General features: G+C 43.0%; 2 protein-coding genes across 4 annotated transcripts in view; both read left to right on the forward strand.

Annotated features, from left to right (window-relative positions):
• Nucleotides 1-3,804: 3,804 nt before the first annotated feature.
• LOC142496510 (transcription factor HES-5-like) lies at nt 3,805-6,145 on the forward strand. Its single transcript, XM_075603186.1, has 3 exons — nt 3,805-3,919; nt 4,047-4,227; nt 5,041-6,145. Exons 1-3 carry the CDS (start codon nt 3,851-3,853, stop codon nt 5,298-5,300), a joined length of 510 nt encoding a protein of 169 aa, XP_075459301.1. The 5' UTR covers nt 3,805-3,850; the 3' UTR covers nt 5,301-6,145.
• A 10,391-nt stretch (nt 6,146-16,536) lies between these two features.
• ZBTB48 (zinc finger and BTB domain containing 48) overlaps nt 16,537-17,767 on the forward strand; it is a 30,648-nt gene continuing 29,417 nt past the window's right edge. Inside the window, exon 1 of one of the 3 annotated variants that reach the window (XM_075604997.1) lies at nt 16,537-16,946. The gene's annotated coding sequence lies outside the window, so the exon portion shown is untranslated. The remainder of the gene's footprint in view (nt 16,947-17,767) is intronic. The other 2 variants (XM_075604998.1, XM_075604996.1) reach the window with 2 other exon arrangements.

The raw sequence follows: 17,767 nt of genomic DNA on the forward strand, positions 1-17,767 counted from the left end.
ATTTGATGCTGTTAATTTGTGAAAAAGGTTTAATTAAATTTAGATGCACTACTAAAAAGGCAAATCAGGTAAGTAATAGCTAATAAACACAGTAAATGCTGCAGATCAGAATATACTCCATGCAGTAAGATGTGGGTTCAGATCCACTCCAAGCTACTAAAGGATAAAGCATCTGAGCAAATAAGGTACAAGTGGCACTTACATAAAAATACAGTGATTGATACGGCACTGGTCTGGTCTTCTTCATAAAGGTCCCAGTGGGATTAAGATGTTGATCATACATAGACATTTGGACTATTTCCCTATATGGATATGCCTGGTTCGTACCTTTTTTCTTCAGAAAAAACAACCTCAGAATCTAATTTTGCACTTGCTAAGTAAAGTTTGTCATTTCAGATTATTTGCAATAGTATCACACTTGTTATAGAAACTGTGTTTCCAGGATGTATATTCTCTTTAAGGAATGTATTTAATATATATGAAGCGTTTTTTCCATAGGGTTGTTCCTATTCATTTCAGTTGAGCCCAGAGGTTTCCCTGACACTGAGAAGCAGCTTCACAGCATATTGCATAGAGGACTCTGAGAGAAGGCATGCACGTGTCAGCATGAGATCCCCCAACCCCATAAATATAGCAAATTAAGACAGGTTGACAGCTCAATACTCTCCTCATATGCTGCTGGCCAGAGACCAGTACGAGTATGTTCCACCAGCAGCAGTGTCTTATGAAAATCATTTCTGAAATTGTGTCTGTCCTACATTTTTACTAAAAATAACTATAATTGGTTATTTATCAAACTCTCCTAGCTCAAAATCAATACTAAAGAATAAGATACCCTAAGATATATCCCATAAACCGAGAATCGTTGAAAACAATTGGATTCGTTTCTGTAATAAATCGGATTTTCTGCACCCGGCTAAAGATTAGCACCATTTAATGAATCTGTGTCATAGAGCTCAGGCAGATTCCTCAGAACTGGTTCCAACTCCCTATTTTGTCCTAGTATGGCACCGTACCCTATGAAACACCAGCCCCCATTAGCATTTGTGATGGGATAGGGTATATATAGATTAACAGACATGGGTGGGGTTATTGACTCCTGACGAAGCGATACTACAGCGAAACGCGTAGAGACCGGTTCCTGTTGTGAGAGTGAGACTCAGAGTGTGGGACCAGCGCCGCCCGTGTCATCCACATCACCAGGATTCTGGAAACGGGGACCAGGAAGTGATGATATCGGAGAGGGCGTTACCTTGGAGTGTGGTGAGAACGCAACTGAGAGTCACGGCGTCTATGCACAAATTGTTTATATGCTTTTAAAGGACTACCCTGATGTAAGCCTTCGTTTCGGGGGATCCATTTATTGATAAATATATTTTATTGGAAAGACCATCTGCACTATTTTTGGTTTCTTTCTTTTCCCGCGTGCTTGTCAGGAATCCACTCCTGGCTTTTCTCGTAGCCTTGCAGGGTGTTGTTGTTCTCACAAATTCCCTCTTTGCAATCAACAGCAGCTGTGTGGGCTATCACTGCAACCTAGCCTTGTACTCAGTCATTGTAGCAGTGCCCTCACACCCTCCTCCTGGGATTGGCCCACTGGCCTTTAAATACTGCATTCCCCACAATCCCTCTCTGCCGAGCATAACCCTTCTTGGATGTTAACCGTGTTCTGCCACGAGCCCCTGGCTTGTTATTCTCTAGTACTATCTCTGTGTATTGTGTTCCAGAGTTAGTTACTGTTTTCCCTCGTGACATCGCTGTTGATGTGTTCCAGCTCATTGCTTTTGTTCCTGTGTTCCTGTATCCTTCAGCAGCTACTACGCTGTAGCCTGTGTCCTAGCACCCCGGAGACCTGCTGTGTGCTATCTCCCTGGAGGCCGCAACCTGCTGCTTCTACCCTTAGCAGAGGTTGCTGTTTGGACCCCGTGGCCTGCTGCTCTTTCTCCCTTCGCAAAGGCCAACTTGAATTCCTGCGCTGAAGCATTGGTTTTCCAGTGCTGCTCCAGTGCTGGTTCGGTACCAATGAAGCATTGGTTTTCCAGTGCCCTCTCCGGTCAGCCTTCTCTATGCTGAACTCTGGTCAGCCTTCTCCTCGCTGAGACCGGTACCATGGGCCATGGACGCCACTCGCGCAGACCCCGCTCCCGACCTGCAACTTCTATGCTGAAGCAGGAGGACCTGCTTGATTCCCTGTTGCCGATTCCTTGCTACGACTACGACTACCCAGATGTCTTCTATCCCGACCCTGGTTCGGCCTTCGACTGTCCTGACCTCTCCAGTCCTGAACCCGGCCCGTTTGATTATGAACTTCGCACTCCGGACCAGTCTGCGCAGTCTAACGTCGGTGATTTCATAAGCCAACCTCAGCCCCGCGGTCCGGCCCCGGTTTGTGGCGAGCACAGGCGTAACAGTGCTACTGCACCACGTTACATCCACCCACGTTTGCCACCGTTTGGGATATGCCCGTATTACTCTTTGAGTTTGTGAGTATGAAATTTGGAGATTTAATTTCTTTCTAAGCCCAAATTATCCTGCATTACTGCTCGATGCCAGTTTTTCTTCCCTCCTTTGGTGACTGATCCCCGCTCCCATGTTGTTTTGGATCCTAGGTATGTCATACTGTGAACAATTCCTCGATCATAATGTTGTCAAATGGAGAGTGCTGAAATTCCATGGTCTTTCTTTGTATTTTTATTTATGGATGCTAAATAGATTCATTGTGTGATGTTAATTTGATGAAAAACAGCTGGACAAAGACTTTTACAGCATTGCAGAGTAAAGCATTGCAGTAAATGTTAATCCTTAAAAAAATGAATAAATCATTTTCAAAGATGTTAACGATCTTCCCATGGAAGGCTTAAGCCCGGGGTGACCAACTCCAGTCCTCAAGGGCCACCAACAGGTCAGGTTTTCAGGATATTCCTGCTTCAGTACAGATGGTGCAGTCTTTCACTGAGCCACTGATTGAGCCACCTGTGCTGAAGCAGGGACATCCTGCAAACCTGACCTGCTGGTGGACCTTGAGGACTGGAGTTGTCCACTAATGTCTTAAGTGGTTGTGTGGGAGGTGACAAGAAGCTGTCAACACAAAATGCATCCTTTATTTCTTTTTTTCATATGCAGATCTGGGGTAAAATCAGTCTGCAAAATGTCTTTTCTGCTACTGATCTCCTGTTTTCAGCTTTCTAATAAATATGAGACTGCACTTCTCACATAAATCAACCTGCTCTACAAATAGTTGTGCGACGGTTCACTTATCTGCTCACTATTTTGAATTTGATTGCTTCATGTTATTTCTGGCAATTTGATAAGATCTCGTTTACATACTGTAGGTTGTACCAAATAAATGTTAAATCAACTGTTCCATAACGCTTTTACTCATCTTTGCAGTGTCATGTGCCACACACCAAGCAGACAGCTAAAGGGGTTAAATAAGTTATAGTGTGTACACTGTACTTTTTGTATACTGTAAATACAGAAACAGGTGTCGCAGGAATGTAATCAGTCTCCAGCATCAGGCAGTAGCCCTGTTTTTGATGAGATCAGAGCTTTCCCACGGTTAAATGCCTCAATTGAGTCTAGTTACAATTGCACTACACCCAGTCCACCTGTTAATCTGCAGAGGAGGGGAGATGTTCCCCAGGCTATTGCCAAGTCTCTCAGGCACACTTCTATTGTCTCTATTGTCTCATTCATTGGTTCACGAGTGTGGGAAACTGTACCGGCCAAGAGAACTGTTTATCAGTATGAGGGATGGTGGATATATATGCACTTGAGTGTTAGCTGCGGACTCCACATTTCGCTTTGGCGCACACCACTGACATCTTCTTGCATACATAGGTCAGCAAAAATGGCTCCCAGTTTTGATATGTTTACAGATGCTACAAAAGACCAGCAGAATGGCCCGAAAAAAAATAAGGTAGCTTAAAGCATTGAACTTGGATGAATTTTTGTGTACATTAGTTTCTTTTCTTTTTTTCTTTTTTTTTACATTACTGTGATGTTTCAAAGAATAGTTTCACCCCTATGTTTTTTTTTTTTTTCAGATAAGGAAGCCAGTGGTTGAAAAGATGAGGAGAGATCGCATTAATAGCAGCATTGAGCAGCTCAGGATGCTACTGGAGAAAGACATTCAGACACATCATCCTCACTCCAAATTGGAGAAAGCGGATATACTGGAAATGGCAGTGAGCTTCATGCAACAACAGATGCAGCATCAGATGAACAGTGAGTACGATTTAGACCAGGGATGCTCAACTTCAGTCCCCAAGCCCCCCAACATGTCAGGTTCTCAGGATATCCAAGCTTCAGCACAGTCTTCGACTGAGCCTCTGATTGAGCCACCTATGTTGAAGCAGGGACTGTTTGAGCCACCTGTGCTGAAGCAGGGACTGCTTGAGCCACCTGTGCTGAAGCTGGGATATCCTGAAAACCATTAATTGGTTATTAAAAGCAAAAGCATATTAGCCACATGTTGCTTTGGGACTCTGTTTCCAAATTCCATAAATGTAAATTATCAACGAACCTCATATGTAACAAATAAAGACAACCAAGGGTCTAATGTATGGTTATTTAATAGGACAATGCATTGGGTAATTTTTGGAGGGCCAAGGATAAATCTATGCAATTTGTAACAATTTCGTATTGTATCAATTGTAGTCAACTAACCATTGTGCATGCATGTAAAAGAAAGGACACAACTGTAATTTTCTGCAACCCAATCTGGAAAATACAATCAACCAAGACATTGACACATGTTCCAATGGTTCCACATCATTGTGTCTAAACTCCATCACTTGACAAAAGTCAACTTCAGCATTTGCTACCCAAGTAATGATTCCGATATATATTGTTGCTCTAAAAACAAAACATTAATTTGAGAGATTTGTACGTTTTGCTGGAGATGTTAAGATCATTTGTAAGCACTTGAAACACTCGAGGGGCTAGATTAGTAATTATACAGTGCTCTCTCTTTTGTGCTGTTTTATTACATTCCACAGTTCCACAAAGTACTCATGGACATGTTTTTTCTCTTTCAAGATTCTCAGTGCCACCAGAAAATTGAGAAGGACTCCTACTATCAAGGGTACTACAGGTGTCCCAAAGAAATGGTGGGATTCACACATACACAGGAGCCTGAACAACACGGCCACCCTCAAGTAACAATGCTAAATCGTTTCTCCAGAGATAAAACATGGACAGAACATTGCCTTCCTTCTTATCAAACTGCTTTAGTCTCTCATCGGAGAGTTTCCTGTCAAGATTATCAATGTAACAGAAAAATATGGAGACCTTGGTAGGCTGTTGTTGCTCAGGATTTAGTGCCATACTTACTGTAATGCTGATTTTTAAACAATATTTTTAATAAAATAAGAAGGGTAACAAATAATTGGGTGCAACTGATGAAAGATGCCTCAATAATGAACTTTATGATCCTAAAAGATGGCACCTATAATCACAAATTGTGGTGTTGTCCACTTGCAAGTTTTTGTTGGTTTTCTCTTGACAAGCTGATTTTCCTCTGGCTAACATAATGTTCAATATGTTCCTAAAACTATTTAAATCCTGTTCATTTATTCGTTACTTTCCCCAATTCGGTCTCCAACTGAAAAAAAATGCTGGAGGCCCCATTGACTTACAATACAGTGAATATAATGGGGTGGAATGAAGATCATCATTTTAGACCAGAGCAGCATGTTTCAAGTGTATTATGCTTGCATCATGCTGTTCTTTTCTCCGTGACATTTGGGAATGGTAATAATACAGGAACTGCCTGTTCAAGGTTTTAGTGTCACTATGGCCAATAACACAATATATTTTCCTGTCCCTTCTAGGAGTAAAAATACTTGATTGAATAGAATCAATGTTAATAGTTTTAGAGTTTTCATTTCAAAGTTCTTTAACTTTAGTGAAGAACTGCAGTATTTTAAAAAGAGCGTTATTACATGCATCCCCCTAGGAAATGTGTACCAGCTCTTGTGGAAATGTAGTCACGTTTTGGTACTTATTGGCAATATTTGCCCTACAAGCATTGTACAACCACTGCTTCCTTTCACATTCTGTGCTCATAAGGTTATTGTTGTTGAAATACAATTGTAAAATGACCTGCTGGAATTATATATATATATATTTTTGTTTAAACATGTAATGCATTTGTTCAGTGACACAAATTGCATATTGCTAATATATTTGTATAGGAATAAAAAGTATTTTATTAATGACGTTGGCTTGTTGCATTTTAAATCCACAGAAGTACCTATCTGAGTATACTCCAATGCAAGGAAAATGATTTGCTGCATTAACTGCAACAGCCCGTTGACTAAAGATATGTCAACGTCAGTAACTTACTGTAATACTTGTATTGCGCCTAAATATGTAACATTATCACCATTGCTGCCAGAGGGGTCAGCAATGAGTGGCAAGTTCCATTGGCAGAGAAAGGTTTAAGTAAATGGTATTAAAAATATATATATTGGCCCCAGTACTTAAAAAAAACACACAAGACAAAAGGTATCACAACGTAGTAAATTTAATTGAGGAATATAACAAAATACAATGATCGTTTTTAGATGAGATCACAGTGGCAGTGCACCAATATTATATTAGAGGTAACATCCACATATAACCTGCAAAAATAGAATATATCATTTTAACAAGGTGGGTTCCTAGCGGAACCTGAAAAGATTCTATATATAGCACTCACTGTGGAAAAAAGGTAAGTGGACTGACAGTCCGTGAGTTTCCAGATATCTCCACAAGGGGGTCAATAGACCAGAGGCTGACCATATACTGACATATTTAATATATATGTCCACATAGGACTAAAAAGTAAAAAAATAATTCAATGGTAATAATGATATATTTATAAACAAGTGAACATATAATACAGTGTAATTAAAAAATCTTCATAAGAGGCGACGCCTAGGTGTGTGTAGTTGATGGAATATAGCATATACCTCTATTCCATTTAGTAAGGCCACCAAATAAAGTATATATAATAAGGGTGGGAGGTAAAGCGATATAATGTATAGAAACACACCAACACTTCAAAAAGGTGCAGCAGCACAATAGGAAGCTCACAGGCTGAATAGTCCTATATAATGTACTCACATCAAAATAACAGAGCCTACTAGTTGGATATCTCAGTAGGAACATTATATATATATATATATATATATATATATATATATATATATATATATATATATATATATATATATATATATACTGTATTTACAAACCACAGTGGAAGGTCGTGTAGTAGTGAGTGCAGTTGTCCACAGTAGAGCCACATATAATAATACAATTTCAGCAACATATCTGCATATAACCACAATGATTACAGCAGGGCCCCGCTCATACGGCGGGTTCCGTTCCAGGCCGCCGCCGTAAAGCGAAAATCGCCATAAAGCGGGGCCCTACTGTACTGTATTGTATCTTTGAAAACAGAGATGCAGAGCTGTAAACCGACTGTTTCGCTGACAAATGGCAAGGAGTAGCGCACGCACTAAAACTGTTGCTTAGTGACAGCCGGATACACAGCTGCTGAGCGCATCCTAGTGAAAAACGGAACAAGCGCCAAACCTAATAAATATGGGTATACATTGGGAAACGCTGTATGAGCGGAACGCCGTAAAGCGGAGCGCTGTAAAGCGGGGCCGTACTGTATCTCTCACATATCCAACATGGAGAAACCCCGTAACAGCAATACGGATATTAGCACAACTGACTATCAAACAAATCAGTATGTGAGGACTGCTGTGTGGGATCTAATGCATCAGTATATGTGCAAAGAACAGACTATAATAGCGTGGTCTCTATAAGTGGATAATGGAACCCACAGACCTAGGTATAGTATATATAGTAGCTGTATGGGTGGGCTGAATAAAGCTATTACAGTAGTTCATGGTAGAAATAAGGAGCTATAACCCAATGCTGAATCGTGTAATGTAACTAAGAATGGCGTGTGGTGGGTCTATCATATAAAGTAATGGCATGATGAGCCAAAAACCGTGATACAAGCTGTCTTGTAAGCTGCCATTCTTTCTGCTTCTTGTTCACTATACTACTTCACTGGATTATAGAAAGTATTCCGGATTTATATCAGTGGATTTCTTTCTCTACAGTGATTCCCATATATTTGAGCCCCAGTTGTTTCCCCTAACTAAGGTAATCTATTGCTGCTATACAAGATATATGAAGAGAGCTGTTGGGGTGTCTCCGGTTAGAAAAAAATGTAAGGGGATTATTCTATAAACATCTGAATAAAATTACTAAGGGGCAATGTTTTGAGCATTAGGGCCCTTCTTCAAACCCAATCCCACAGCCGAAAAAGGTATGTGGTAATTCCCTATTGAAATGAATCTAGTTGTTATTGTGGTACCAATATGTAAAGATCAGTTCCTCCTCCGTTCCTGTCCCTATGACTATGCTGAAATCTGCCTTACCGTTCAGTTGCGTTTTATTGGCGTGGTCAACTTTGAACATATTCAGATTATCATGATAGGGGCTATTTAGGGGGTCTCCTTTCGTTCTCCGAGCGCCATACATAGTTTTTCTAAATGAATAACTGTTGAATTATTTAAGGTCTGCCTAGTCTAAGTGAAACTGTACAAATATATATGTTTTGCTGTCACCCAGCCAGTGTGTTCAGTATTGTACAATGTCATCCAAAACATGTAGGATGAGTGCCAACTACAGGCTTCTAATATGATATTTAGAATAGAGGGTAGAGGAAGGAACACTGAGAAGATTTGAGTGATTCAAGTTGATATTGCGCAAAAGCATAGTTGCCTCTAACAGCAACTGATTATTGCAGCGCCTTTTTACTCTCTTCAAATGTAGTCTGACCACAAACCCACCATGGTGTGGCAGTCCTCAACACGGCGCCCTTCCAGAAAATATAACCAATTCTCTGCTTTAATCCATGATGCATAGTCAAATAAAAGGCTCAAATATAGATCTAATTGCCAATGTAAAGAAAAAGTTTGAACAATACTTTGCGGGCCCCTCCTGCACCAAAGAGATTAAACTATTTCATGCACAACACACACATTACAGTAAATAAGTGAGCAATACCCTAAGTAAAGTACATAACAAAGTTTGTACTTAAAAATGTACCAAGATTGTTTAAGACAAAGGCAAAATTAACTATAATTGTTCGCTATTCTTTTTATAGAAATACTTGTGTAGTTTTTGTGAATAGTAGCAAATAATTCAATTAAAAGAATGAAGTCTTACAAATTTCATGAATAGAGAAGGAAATGGACTCCTCTGACATTTCAGATGTATTTGCGCTCTACAGGTTTAATTGACGAGTGCCTGATCACAAACGACATTAGTGATGCCCTATTGACTTTGTATGGGGGTGAGAAGCTCCCAGGAGGCCATCTGGAGGGCAGTGATAATAGATTGATTCACTGGTAGACAAGCTCTTGTATCAGCCTTTCAGCTAACCAAAAAAGCCCTTCAGTCACAGAGCAGACTGCAACCCATTGCTTTGTTATATTGGTTTAAAGTCTTTTTTGTTGTTGTTTTGTTAAGGTCATAATGGAAATTCATATATAAATGTTATAGGGATAAGTGAAGTAAAAGTACATTTATATATTGATTTGCCCACTATAAATAAAACAATGGACATATATTGGGGTATGTATCCAGGCAAAAGTGGGGCAAAAAAAATTGCATCAGATGCATCAAAGAAAAATATCCAATTGATTTCAATGTGTTTTTTAATTTTCGTTGACATATATGGTGCAGATTTTTTTGCCGCACAACCACGCCTTGTGACCTTGAGCAAGGCACTTTATCTTGACAATATTATTATTATTATTATTATTATTATTATGGGACTGCACGTTTAAATTTAGTGAAGTTTCATGAGAGAGCATCATGATGTCAGAGGAGATCAAACTCATACTGTATATAGCTCCCCCAGATCTAGAAGTCATTGAAATACATATCCTGCTGCATTCTCCAGACTGCACATTTTAAATCGTACCCCTTATTCTCTCCCTTGTTCTAATGCCTTGAAGTTCACACAGAGCCGACTCTAGGTAGCTGCTAACGGTACCGTTGTGTGGGGGGCCTCTCTTAAAGAGGCCCCGCGCTAGGCCGCAGGATACTTTCCTTGCTCCCAGCCTCTCACCACAATCTGTGATCACAGACTCTGCAGGCAGGAAGTTTTGTGAGATTGGCCAGGCCAATGGAAGTACTAGTTCAGCCTTTCAGCGGGAATTTGGCTGCAGTGCCTGTGACCGCGTGGTACTGTGGTACTGTGGTACTGCATGCTGACAGCGCTCCATTGATTTTCGGCAAGCTCAGTGCCTCTCACCTGTCTTAGGACTCTCTTTCCCCCTGCTGGGTGACACCCCCATCTGGCTCAGTTCCCCCCACCCCGATGGCTCAGGAACCCCCCCCCCTCCATCAGCAAGTTAAAGTAAGACACCCTCTATTTAACACTATAACTCCCCTATGCCCCCAATGATTCTACATGTCCCCCGATACCCCACTGATACTCCCCTGTACCCTCCCTGATACCACCTAATACTACCATGACTACTCCTGTGCGCCTCCCCCCCCCCCCCCCCACCGTTCTGATTCCCAACTTTTCTCGCACCCCCAGGGCCCACTCTGTTATTCCCTGCCCCCTAGCACCGTCACTGTCATTTATAGCCCCCTGAAACGACCTCTCAATTACACAAACACTTATTGTGCTGTCAAAAATTCTCTGTACAGTGCTGCATACCCTGTCAGCGCTATATGAGAAAAAAAACCATTACAATTATTATATTGTATAGCTCTATGTGTTAACAATTATTATAGGCTCTAAAGGAGGTATTAATGATTTGCTACTCTGTGATAGGTCAAAATTCCAGCCATTAACCTTTTTAGTTTCAGTAGAAATCACATGGCCTTGCTGATTTAAATGAGCATTTCCCCAAGATGGAACTGGTACCTTAACAATGCCTCTGGCAGGGCTGATATTCAGCTTGTTCTCACCGGTTCTTCTAGCTAAAATATCTACTGCTTCAGGAAACCGGTGAATTGTGCCCTGGTTTGCGCTATTGGCAGTGCTGTCAATCACCCACCACCAAGCATCTGACGGTCGCACCCCATTCTTTTTCTATGTCGTCACAGACCAGACCATCAGATGCTCGGCAGTGATTGACAGCGCTGTCGTGCATTGTATGTATGTATATCTTTATTTATATAGCGCCCACAGCTGTACTCATTTTACAAGGGAGACAATGCAGTGCAGGGAATTATAATACAATAAGTGCAACAAATTAAATCAGACAACAGGAAAGGAAATCCCTGCCCCGGAGAGCTTACAATCTAAGTGGTATGATAGGAAACAGAGACAGCAGGTGAGGGAATAAGAGCAGTAGATGACAGTGTTTGGTCACATGGTTGATAGGAGCGACTGTGGGTGTGGGACAGTAGCCATGAGTCTAGGCTATTGAAACGCTTTAAGAGGTGAGTTTTAAGGTTTGACTTAAAAGTGGGGAAAGAAGGTGCTTGGTGTATACGGAGTGTGAGGGAGTTCCACAGGTAAGGGGCAATGAGGAAAAAAGATTTGAAGCGAGTGAGAGCAGTAGAAATAAAAGATGTCAGATGTGTCAGGGTTTGTTTTGTATGGATATGGTGAAAACTGTTGACTTGTAGAATAAGGGAATTGTTTATAGAACATTTTGGGTACAAAATGGAAAGTATCCACGACCAAGATAAGAATATGGACTTTGCTCCCAGACCTTTTGTAAGATACAGATGAAGGACAATATGTTGTTCTGCTAATATTGTTTATTATAATTTCATACTAACACTGTACGTAGAGTTCGGCTGCTAACCAGCAGGTTTCTTTATATGGTGTAGCCCTGCTTCCTATCACTAGCAAGCTGCTACTATGTGCTGTGTTACCTGCTGGCTCACAGGGCCTAAGTCTCTGCCACGGAGAGCCTGGGGTGCGCGCAATATATATATAAAGTGCAGGGCCTCCACCTGCGACAGATCCCGCCAAAGGGGGAGTGAGTCTTCGCAGGACGTATATGCAAGAATTACACTTACACAGCCAAGTTCTAAAACCAATCGCTTTTACTGGCAGGTCAAACTCACGGTACATTACATGCCATGACATTCCAGTATACAGGTACACAATATATAACACGCCATGGCGGACGTCACCATCACTTGCGCCTCGGCGGACGCCAACAATAACTTGCGCCTCGGCGGACGCCAACAACAATCCCCCAATCTCGCCACCGGGTGAGCCCACCCCGTGTCCAATTCTACTACTCAGTCCTCCCGCTCACAGCAGGTCCTATATGTGTGTATGGGTGACTGCGCAGCCACTATGTCTCGGGTGAATGAAAGATACAGTTGGTGCACTTTATGAAATACCTGCCGAGCACTCCGGTGCTTGGAACTGCCACGATCTTCGAAAAGTGTCTCTGTGTCGACACCGCTCTATCTCTCTCTTTTCTCCCTAGGGTCCGGGGCGCTCCCTCTCGGACTCTGGCAACTCCCAAGGGGTCTGAGCCCAGACCTCCCTCTCGACAGAATAGTCCCGGGCAAAACTAACAGTACGGGGGCAGGAACCTTACTAAGGCGGTCCCTAGCTCAGCTTGTCTCTAAGGTGACTCAGGGCTAGCTGGGCCTGGGGCACCTGGCCTGCGCCGGGGTGGTACAACCTCCCCTCGCAGTCTCTCCGTCTCCTCGCCTCTCCAATCAGCTCTGACTCCACGTGCGCGCAACCACTGCCTATATCTCTGGCAACTCCTCCGCCCATAGGCTAGATGCTGTCACCTGACCCTCCCCGCAGGGCTGCTGGGTCAAGGGACTGCTTCTCTCCCGCCAAATGCACTCTCCTCCTTCGCGGGCTTTTGCAACTACTCTTTGCAAGCGCAACCTCCCGTTCTTTGGTGTGAATCAGGGGTCACGGCTACATCGGTTTATAAGGTTTTCCCTTGAACCAATTTGTCAGAACGAATGATTTACAGTGGTGTGAAAAAGAAAGTACACCCTCTTTGAAGTCTATGGTTTTACATATCAGGACATAATAACAATCATCTGTTCTTTAGCAAGTCTTTAAATTAGGTAAATACAACCTCAGATGAACAACAACACATGACATATTACAACGTGTCATGATTTATTTAACAAAAATAAAGCCAAAATGGAGAAGCCATGTGTGAAAAACTAAGTACACCTTATGATTCAATAGCTTGTAGAACCACCTTTAGCAGCAATAACTTGAAGTAATAGTTTTCTGTATGACTTTATCAGTCTCTCACATAGTTGTGGAGGAATTTTGGCCCACTCTTCTTTACAACGTTGCTTCAGTTCATTGGGGTTTGTGGGCATTTGTTTATGCACAGCTCTCTTAAGGTCCAGCCACAGCATTTCAATCGGGTTGAGGTCTGGACTTTGACTAGGCCATTGCAACACCTTGATTCTTTTTTTCCCCCAGCCATTCTGTTGTAGAATTACTGGTGTGCTTGGGATCATTGTCCTGTTGCATGACCCAATTTCGCCCAAGCTTTAGCTGTCGGACAGATGGCCTCACATTTGACTCTATAATACTTTGGTATACAGAGTTCATGGTCGACTCAATGACTGCAAGGTTCCCAGGTCCTGTGGCTGCAAAACAAGCCCAAATCATCACCCCTCCACACCATACTTGACAGTTGGTATAAGGTGTTTGTGCTGATATGCTGTGTTTGTTTTTCGCCAAACGTAGCGCTGTGCATTATGGCCAAACATCTCCACTTTGGTCTCGTCTGTCCAAAGGACATTGTTCCAGAAGTCTTGTGATTTGTTCAGATGCAACTTTGCAAACCTAAGCCGGGCTGCCATGTTCTTTTTAGAGAGAAGAGGCTTTCTCCTGGCAACCCTTCCAAACAAACCATACTTGTTCAGTCTTTTTCTAATTGTACTGTCATGAACTTTAACATTTAACATGCTAACTGAAGCCTATAGAGTCTGAAATGTAACTCTTGTTTTTTTGCAATTTTTCTGAGCATTGCACGGTCTGACCTTGGGGTAAATTTGCTGGGACGTCCACTCCTGGGAAGATTGGCAACTGTCTTGAATGTTTTCCACTTTTGAATAATCTTTCTCACTGTAGAATGATGGACTTTAAATTGTTTGGAAATGGCCTTAAAACCCTTCCCAGATTGATGGGCAGCAACAATGGCTTCTCTAAGATCATTGCTGATGTCTTTCCTCCATGGCATTGTGTTAACACACACCTGAATGCTCCAGACCAGCAAACTGCTAAAACTTCGGCTTTTATAGAGGTGGTCACACTTGCTGATGATCAATTAATCAAGGGCATTTGATTAGCAGCACATGTCTGCTACTTAGCATCTTAATTCCTATGGAAGCAAGATAGCCATCTAAGGCAGATGATGCAGAGAAGGAATAAACAGGGCAATAAATGGAAGAAAAGGACAGTGAGACACAGGACTATACATCCATCAAGCAGTGTGCAGGGGGGTGGGGATGCAGGAGGGGAGAGGGGATTCATTGTAAAATACACAGAGAGGCAGAGAGAAACATTACAAAAAATTGTGGTAGTGGGTTAAAAAACCCCATATCAGAAAAACAGTCCTTGTGCCCCCACTACATATATTCCTTATAGGAAAAGTACAACAAATCATTCAGACTGACACTCTAGTGCAGGGGAGCATAAAGAGGGGGCGGGAAAATTTCCAGGGGAGGGGTGCAGCGGCTACAGAGGTCCCGCGCTCCCCACCAAAGCACTTAAATTAAGTGCTAGGGGAACCGCGCGAGGCCTCTGCTGCTTCTCTTACCTGATCTTCGGCGACGCGTTGTCATGGTAACCAGAGTCATATGACGCCGCGGGGGTCACGTGATGTCACGTTGCCATGGCAACGTGACGTCCAGGGTTGCCACCACTCCGGGTTTGACCCCGAGGCTCCAGGTTTCGGGCTACAGGTTGCCGTTGTCAATCTCCGGGTGGCGGCGGGGTGCAGTGTGCTGCGGCGGTGTCTCTGACATTTTCCGTTATTCTCCTGCATATCCTCCTCCATGGCAACGTGATGCCACGTAGCGTCATGATGTCACGTAGCGTCCAGTTGCCATGGCAATGAGGCGTCATTTTACGCTACGCAGTTGAAGGGGGAATTGCAGCAGGATGCCGGGAGACGCAGCGGCACCACGCCACATCAATTAAGGGATTTTTTTTCGGGTTGGCCTTCAGTAGACCCCACATGACCCCACTACATCATTTGACGCAGGAGCCTTGCAGGAGGGGGAGCGCGAGCCGGGAGGTGAGAAGGCAGGGGGGGGGGGGGCACAGGGTCAAAACTTTGCGCACCCCTGCTCTATTGTGAAGAAAAATTTATTTGACCACTGTCCATACTTAATGACCATTTGGACCTACTGAACCCATTTTTACCAGTGCTCAGGAAGTGGAGAGCTTCATTTCCCATTTCCAGCACCCATTGGTTGAAAACAGGAAACTTAATCTAATTAGAAGCAGCTGCAAGAACTGAAGATATGCTGACAACATGCAAACACTATTTTTAAGAACCTAATACCTGTTTGTAAAGGGATGGAGTTAATCTTCACTCCTGAAGTGTGTATACATATGTAGACAAATACCAACCCTCTATCTACTCCTTCCTGCTGCTGGGGATCTCCCCTAAGCCTGAAGCCAGACATACACACCTGATCTCACCCACGCCTCCCTGCCATCTCTTCCCCTTTAAATGGTGTTAACCTTTTCATTTAACACTGAAAAACCTTAAAACTTTTGTCATACAAATCAAGCATCCCGATAGCCTGCACTCATGGCTATTGTCCCACAGTCACTTATACCACCCATTGTGGCCAGGCACACCCATCTACAGCACTTATTCCCTCACCTGCTGTCTCTGTAAGTTCCCCTCAAACCTCTTAGATTGTAAGCTCTTCGGGGCAGGGATTTCCTTTCCCATTGTCTGATTTTTGCTGCACTTTTTGTATTTTTAAAATTCCATGTACTGTATTCTTTGTGAAGCGCTGAGTACACTTTTGGCGCTATATAAATAAAGACATACAATACAATACAAATGAACACAAATGGAAAAATCAAGTGTAAAGTGAACCATCATTATGGTAAATTGCATATGGCAAGATATCTCATGGGAGGAGCCAAAGACTAAAGTGTACCATTTCTTATGTGCAATGTTTATGAGCAGTGCATATCTCCCCCTAGGGGTGAAACACCACCCTCTTGTACTTGCACTAAATCTAACCAATATAATATAGTGCGCATGCGCAAACTCATAGGTTTCGCATGAGTAGTATCTGCACTTGTACATATCTACTGCGCATGCGCTTATTCAATAAATGGCCCGTGCGCTGTAGTGCTTTCTCGATTCCAGATACTCAATAGTGCGCGTGCGCATCCATTCAAACTCCAACTCGTGGAATTAGCGCATTCGCTTGTGTTAGGAATGTGGAAAGAGATGGCTCAGTTGTTCACAATCATGTCCCCAATTCACATGTCTGTATTTCGAAATTCCCCATGCGGAACACAGGGGAAGAGATATGTTCAGACTATTTGTGTGAGGAAGAACTGGGCGTTTTGTTTACTGTGCTGTATTGGTTTCCTAGCAACTGATCTGCCACAAACAAGATGGCCGGCGTCGGGTTTCTTTGCGGGGTTGGCTTTCATCACGATGCCACACCTAATATGGCCGCTGTGCGGCGGCACTGCATAGTTTGCTGCTATCACCTTGTTTTTTTTTTATTACGGCGTTCAGATACGGAGATGCCTCGTGAAGTCACCTCTCGCGACACTTGGCTGCCGGAAGCAACTGTGCAGACGCAGATCGGAGGCGCTTGGATGCTGGCGCTGGAGCGGCTGGTATTGCAGTGTCAGTGACTTGTTATTCCGGGTCCGGTTCTTATCTCAGTCCCAGCAGGTACTGTCCAGGGTTGGTATCTTACCACTGTGAGCCGGATCCCCGTTGTCCCTGGTTACGGATCGCAAATCTTTGCTGCACAATGGGACCTATAGGAGATACTGCGTGCGCTATCAATTAAAGTAGCATTGCAGGCATCAGTAGCATCTCATTTTAATAATAACTTTTTTTCATAGCGTGTTTCTCCCAATGGGACTCAAAGCTTATTATTGCTTCTTGTCCATTTTAAAATGGACTTCTCTATAAGCTTACCCTTGCTGTATTAGGCTTGTTTTATAGTCCTCGCAGCTGCTGGTGCGTGCCCGGCGTTGCACGTGGCGTGCGCGTTTAGTTGCTAGGGTGCAAGTGGTGACGCGCACGTAACTCTGACGTCACAGCGTTAGGCCGTGCTGTGATTTGTTCGCGGCATGGCAACAGCGCGAAAATACAATTTGATTGTATTTTCCCTGGTCTGCCGCACCAACGCATACGGCCGTGCGCGCGCGTCCCTAGTATACAAACGTCTGGCTAACACAGCCAATTATAATTGACGCACATGGTAGCGCACGCACTATATTACACGCCTTATTACACAGCTTTTTCAGCAAAGCCTGGGTTACAGAAGTGCATAGCTGTTTAGACCTTATGGGTCTCCTCAGTGTGTTAGTTGTCCTTGTCAGGGAGTTGATCTCTGTATCTGCAAAACTCCATATGCTGTGTGAGGGACAAAATCGTTTTTTATTTTGAGGAATATCTTCATGACAAATGTGTAAAAGTGATATTTTGAAATTATCCTAAATATAACATACCTCACAACGTTAATAAGTCTGCTATATCTAATTTCTGGTTTACAT

This window comes from Ascaphus truei, chromosome 6, assembly GCF_040206685.1.
Source record: "Ascaphus truei isolate aAscTru1 chromosome 6, aAscTru1.hap1, whole genome shotgun sequence".
Lineage (NCBI taxonomy): Eukaryota > Metazoa > Chordata > Amphibia > Anura > Ascaphidae > Ascaphus > Ascaphus truei.